The sequence below is a fragment of the Galleria mellonella genome, unplaced genomic scaffold (genome assembly GCF_026898425.1).
Source record: "Galleria mellonella isolate WM207_F2 unplaced genomic scaffold, CSIRO_AGI_GalMel_v1 utg28, whole genome shotgun sequence".
NCBI lineage: Eukaryota > Metazoa > Arthropoda > Insecta > Lepidoptera > Pyralidae > Galleria > Galleria mellonella.
The window spans coordinates 2,514,363-2,521,073 of NW_026442064.1; the positions used below are offsets into that span (position 1 = coordinate 2,514,363).

At 34.8% G+C, this 6,711-nt stretch overlaps 1 protein-coding gene across 2 annotated transcripts; it reads right to left on the reverse strand.

Moving 5' to 3' along the window:
- Nucleotides 1-92: 92 nt before the first annotated feature.
- LOC116413283 (deformed epidermal autoregulatory factor 1-like) lies at nucleotides 93-6,711 on the reverse strand. 2 transcript variants are annotated; one of them, XM_052895496.1, is made up of 4 exons: nucleotides 6,574-6,711; nucleotides 3,581-3,774; nucleotides 1,614-1,804; nucleotides 93-1,333 (listed from the first exon to the last, which is right to left on the reverse strand). In XM_052895496.1, exons 1-4 carry the CDS (start codon nucleotides 6,591-6,593, stop codon nucleotides 1,148-1,150), a joined length of 591 nt encoding a protein of 196 aa, XP_052751456.1. In that variant the 5' UTR covers nucleotides 6,594-6,711; the 3' UTR covers nucleotides 93-1,147. The 2 variants fall into 2 exon arrangements, with proteins under 2 accessions (XP_052751456.1, XP_031767413.2); XM_031911553.2 differs by lacking the exon at nucleotides 6,574-6,711 and adding an exon at nucleotides 4,007-4,226 and having other exon boundaries at nucleotides 95-1,333.

Below are 6,711 nucleotides of genomic sequence, written 5' to 3' on the forward strand. Positions count from 1 at the left end.
AGGAATGACCTATTCTAGGCCAGGATCACAAAGAGGTTTTGATGTTTGGGTTACATAAAATAGATATAACAAAAACAAAACATCATTGAGACAAAACATGTTTTTAATAAAGATATCATAACAATGAACAGTTTATTTTTATTAAAAATTGGTTCAATAAAAAATTTAACAAAAACAGAACATCACTGAGACAAAATGTTTTCAATAAAGAAATCATAGCAACAATGAACAGTTTATTTTCATTAATTGTAAAGAAAATAAACATACTTGAAAATTGGTTCAATAAAAATTAAACAAAAACAAAACATCATTGAGACAAAATATGTTTTTAATAAAGAAATCATAGTAACAATAAACAGTTTATTTTTATTAATTATAAAGTAAATAAACATGCTTGTAAATTGGTTTAATAAAAAAAATATATACTTCTAACATAAACTAAATGTGGTAGATTAATACAAAAAAATTCTTAACCTAATTCAGATAAAGCCGCCAGAAAACTGACGGTAACTACAAAATATATAAACTTTTCATGCAAACAGACCGACACAGATGTTGCCGTTATAGACCTACATATTCGTGACAAATTCGTTTGATACAAATAGATACACAATAGAATCTGAATTATCCGAATATCGGTTATCCGAATATTCAATTATCCGGACTTATTTTTTTTACTTTAATTACCAATTTAGATATATATTAATTAGATAAATAGGTATCATATAATACATTATCTTTATGGCTCGTATTTTTTTTTTACATTGTATTGTTTAAATGATATATACACAGCCCTTTACAGAATAACAAAATATTAAAATTTAATTGCATATTGTTTGATTTGTCTTTGAAAGCGATTATCCGGATTTTCGATTATACGGAATACCCCTGATTTTGTTTGATTCCGTAATCGTGATGCTATTGTAGTACCTATCTATACATAGTACAAAAACTTAACTTATATAAAAGTGCCACTACTGCCAAATTGTATATAAATTTAGTCAAGAAAAATATTGAAATAAAAAAAGTAATAATATTAAAAGACAAGTAATAATGTAACATTATCGCGAGAAGCAAAGAACTACGCACACTCAAACCGAGTATAAAATGACGAGTACACAATTATAAAAGGTTGGTGGTGAGATCTTCACAATGCATCCGGTGGTGGGCCGTACCACTGGTCCTGCTGCATGTCCGCTTCTATGATGGCCATGGAGATCAGACAATCGATGTGGTGCGACATCCAATCGCGCTTCTGGCAGTACATCGAGCAGTACGGAGTGCGACGGCAGAGTGAGCAAACCGCTGTCGCCTCGCGGTTGCAATTCGCGCACTGTCCAAATAATACTACACATCAGGATAGCTGGTAAATATCTCTTCCAGAGAGCAATATAACTATTTCGACGTATCTTTCTTTACTAATGCAATTTTTTTTAAGGAATTACCATTTATATTTATTAAAATTTTGCCATTATAAGTTGCATAAAAAAGCACTATGCTCCATACTTGATCAAGTGGCAACAAATATGAATGTTTTGACACTTCTAACATTATTATTTTTAATAAGAGCACAAATGGGATTGCTAGCATCAGCATATATAAAAACAACAAACCCTCATAGTTTCACCATTGGCGTTCACGCTGGCCGCTTGCTGCGCCCACGCTTGTTCCTGCTCGAAATGCCCGAACTGCTGAGCGGTGAATACTCTGATCTCTTCGATACACTGCATAAAGTCTCCAGCCAAGCTGATCATCCCTTGAGTTATGTCTTCCAAACGATTAATCACAGCATCCACTGAAAACCCTATAGAACACAACGTAGTCTTGAGTATTTAATTAAAATTTGTATATTTTATTAGCAATGCCAATATGCCATTATACTGAGCATCCCGGGTTTATTCTACTGGTGTACTTTCTAGTGAGTGACATATGTAATTTTTTTTATGCAACTTAGAATCGCAAACAAGCTGACGGCCCACCTGATGGAAAGTGGTAACCGTCGCCTATAGACATGAGCAGTACCATAGGCATAACAGAGTGTACTGTTTTCCCCATGATACCCCCCATGTGTTGCCATTCTTGAGGACTCAAGTGTTATTTCTCTGTATCCTGTAAATTCACTGCCATATCCCACCCATCAAACCGAAACACAGCCATGCAAACAACTGCTTCACGGCAAAAACACGAATGGGACAGAGGTGCCCAAGCAAACAATTTTTGTACAAAGTTCCCCTCTGGTACATTATATTAACCAATTTCTTTCTTTTATTAAAGAAAAAAAAATATTCATATTTAGTGGAAGAAGAAAACATGGTGACAAGTCCTTGCCAAGTTTTAAGGTATTGGTGCAACAAAGTGGAAAAAAATCATAAAAATATTGGTGGCACACATATTGCCACAACCAGTAACATGCAAACATCTTTTCCAACATCCACATTTATAGTATCACTGAGATAGTAATAGTAGTGTACCAGAGGGAGACTTTGTACAAAAGTCAATTGCTTGGGTACCTCTGTCCCATTCGTGTTGCAACCGTGAAGCAGTTGTGTTTGCATGGCTGTGTTTCAGTTTGAAGGGTGGGACATGGCGTGAATTTACAGGGTACAGACGAATAACATCTGAGTCCTCAAGAATGGGAACGCAACGGGGTATCATGGGGAAAACAGTACACTCTATTATGCCCATGGTACTGATCATGTCTATAGGTGACAGTTTCCACTTTCCATCAGGTGGGCCGTCAGCTTGTTTGCCATTCTAAGTTGTATAAAAAAAAAGGGTAACATGCAACTAAACTTATTTTATTTTCATAGAATAATTAAATACCCTAGCACATGAAAGAAGACACCTGCTCCAGCATGACAAGTAACAAACAATATTAATGTAGAAGTAGAATATAAAAATTAAAAAAATAATCTGTAATGGATGACAGAATAGTCATATAATGTAATATGTAATTTCAAAGCATACAAACAAACAACAAAAATAAAAACAACCGCATATTAACAAACAAATGGGCGTTCCGAATGTAATCCATTCAAATTTCATAAATCACTTACGCTATAAAAATCAAATATAGACATTTGGAAGATTTTATATAGATTCTAGTTGTACAAGTGATTATTTCAAAATATACATGCCACATGTTCCTCCTGGCCAATCCACCTCCAAGTGGTTCCCCACGGGGCGGTCAACCTGACGGTATATTTTTTTTTTGATCGGTGAAAATGATATGGTAACTCCGCCTGCGCTAACGGGATACGCTGGCGGAGCACCAGTGAAGGGTGATAGATGAGAATGAAAACAGGCCAGTTAGCCCATTATCAGGAATTAACCATGATAGTTTCCAGGGGGAACCGCGAGGAGGTCGACCTGGTTGGGTATATTGCTAACAATGGGATTCTCAGTCTCCATTACTAACAATCCCTTTCCCCCCAAAATTGACGGTATATTGTTAACAATGGGACTGGTAGTCCGCATTACTAACAATCCCAAACCCCCTACATACACTGTTGGGTATGGGTCCTCACAGGAAAAGGATATAATAATATAAAAAACGGCAAAAGAAAAACTAAAAACTAACCTGTCTCAGGCGCTGGTATAAAATCTATGTTCTCCAGTGAGTTATAGTCGATATTCTCTAAATCTTCAGGAAAGAACTGCCACGTATCATTCGATAGATTGTCGTCATTTATTAAGTCAAAGTCGAAATCAAAGTCTATCATATTATTAGCATCCTCGTATATTTCTGGCCACTCTTCAACATCGTTGACATCTCTTCTTGTATTAATGGTGTGAATATTCGAATCGATCCCATTGTTATATAACAAACAAACAAAAAACTAATATTAAAAAGGGAAAAGGATTAGATTGTTCTCAAAAATTGCTCAGCAGTTTTTAAAAATTCTTCTACCATCTATAGAAAGCTACATTTTTATCGATTATTAACGAAATCGAAACAATTACATCGGTACTGAACAAAAATAATTTTAAAATTGTTTTTCTTTACCTTTCTGAACCGTTGCGCTCCATTATCATGTAACAAATATAAAATAAACTAATAGAAAGTAGAGAGACGTCTAAACCCGACGTGACTAGCAAATCGTGAGATTCAGAGTGAGAATCTGTTAGGTCGAGGGTAGTTCAGTATGTATATATCATCTATGGGCAGTTCGTTCGTAATACCAATTTTTTTACTTGTCAGTTTTTTTTAATTCAGACCACCTTCACAGTAGTGATGATATTATTTGCCGTAAAATGGGGGGAATAGAAATAGCGAGGTAAATAGAATAATTTTCGGGAAAATTTTTAAAGAGAATAATCACGATAAATTTTGATAAGAAAGTGTTTAATGATATTGATATATTTGATAAAATTTAAAAAGACCCTTCTATATTTTACTAATGATGGATTAATATTATAATATATTTATTTTTATAATATTAATATATTTTATTTATGTCTCCTCACAAACAACTTAAATTTACACATAGGTATTCAGGATATAATATGGAACTCTGCTGTGAAGAGCTGGTGTCTGTAATAGGTTAAGACCTGTAGTACATATAATATAGATAGTATTATAGACGCTAGTGTTTCTGTAAGCCGCCTCTAAAGTTGATGATTTGCGAACGTAAAAATTCCAGCCGATTGAGAGAAATTCCTGTTGTCTTATATACGAACACCTTATTTTTAAACGAGTATATGTTATATATTAATGATTCGTAATCAATAGAGATAAAAAAGAATTTTGTATTATTTTTAAATTACTAATTAAAAATTTACGATGGTATTATTTTTTTTTTTAAATCTTGCTATTTTGCTGTAAATACGAGTAATAGTTGTTAAAGCCTGACAAAAGAGAAATAGCGACGTCATTCACATTGTATTACCAGAGGGAGACTTTGTACAAAAGTCGATTGCTTGGGTACCTCTGTCCTATTCGTGTTTCAACCGTGAAGGAGTTGTGTTTGCATGGCTGTGTTTCGGTTTGAAGGGTGGGATATGGCGTGAATTTACTGGGTACAGAGGAATAACACCTGAGTCCTCAGGAATGACAACGCATGGGGGGTATCATGGGCGAAACAGTATACTCTGTTATGTCCATGGTACTGCTCATGTCTATAGGCGACGGTTACCACTTTCCATCAGGTGGGCCGTCAGCTTGTTTGCCATTCTAAGTTGTATAAAAAAAAATTATAATAACTTTTAACTTGGCTTGGGCGCTGCGCTTTCTTTTGTTTTTCTACCTATCTACCCGTTTTTAAAATTACTTATAAAGCTTATCAATTTAATTTGCATGAATGTACCCGTTCTGTAAATTTTATTAAATTCTTTATTAATAATAATGTTATTTCTAAATATTTCGAGTGTTTTAAGTAAGGCAATCACTTCAAAGACAATACTAAACTAATATTACATAATATCTTTATATATTTTCAGAAGTCCATATTTCTAAATTCTTACTTATATTATTGTTTATTTTGTACAAATTGCAAGAGTTAGTCTCAAGGCTTTTGGCGATAAACACAACTTTAAAATATTCTATTCAACTTTTAAATAATTGACTATAAGTTGACAGAACGAGTCTCATACAGAGGACTGTATGAGATAGGACCGCTATTGTATGTTCAATTGTTTGCCTAATGTTTTTTTTTTTTAATGTATGTTAATGGAATGGTAATGGACTGCCCGCCTGCAGTAACGGTATACGCTGGCGGGACACCAGTGAGGGATGATAGGTGAGGATGAAAGGGAAGGTCAATTAGCCCACGCTTACCACTGTACCACAAGAAATTAAATACGTTAATTTCCAGGGAAGACCTATAGTTAATCTGACAAAGTATATTGCTAGTAATTGGCCCGACAAGTGACTCTCACTTTACTGCCATATAAAGTTATTCCCATAGATAAAATGTTGAAGGATGGAAATATAATTGTGTAGCTTGCAATATTATTGTGTAAGTGGGTATTAGTATCGTTTCATGATGTGTTTGTACGATTTATTGATTTCGACGAACTATTTACAATATGTCAAATTTATAGAATGTATGTGTATAATGTTTTATTATTATTTTATTTATTTATACTTATTATTAATTATTTATTGATACTTTTAATTATTTTTTTTATACCACTGAGGTGGCAAACAAGCATACGGCACACCTGATGGTAAGCGGTTACCTATAGCCTATGAACGCCTGCAATACCAGAGGTATTACGCGCGCGTTGCCGACCCTGAAGAAACCTCTTTACCCCCCTTTTGAAGAACTCCATGCTGTAGTCTCTTGGGAAAACCTCGGCAGGGAGCTCATTCCATAACCTGAGTGTTCGTGGGAGAAAGCATCACTGAAACCGCGTTGTACGCGACCATTTAAGCTGTAAGGTATGAGGGTGAACTCCCTGTCGATGGTGAGCCGTACGATGATAGAAAGTGGCCGTGCTGTAGGCATCATATTGAATAATTCCTCTGAGCACAATCCGTTGTATAAGCGGTAGAACACGCAGAGTGAGGCAAAATCTCTCCTAAGACTTAAGGGTTCGATAACGCTTGCAATTAAATCTTACGATACTCACAGGAAAGGTAGGGGCGGCATATTATTTATAAATCATTGTTATTGCACATGTAAATTATTATAAGAAAATCCAACCGAAATTGAGAAATTGGTCACGCCAAGAACGCAGCCGACGAGACTGATGTGGCCGACAGGAGGG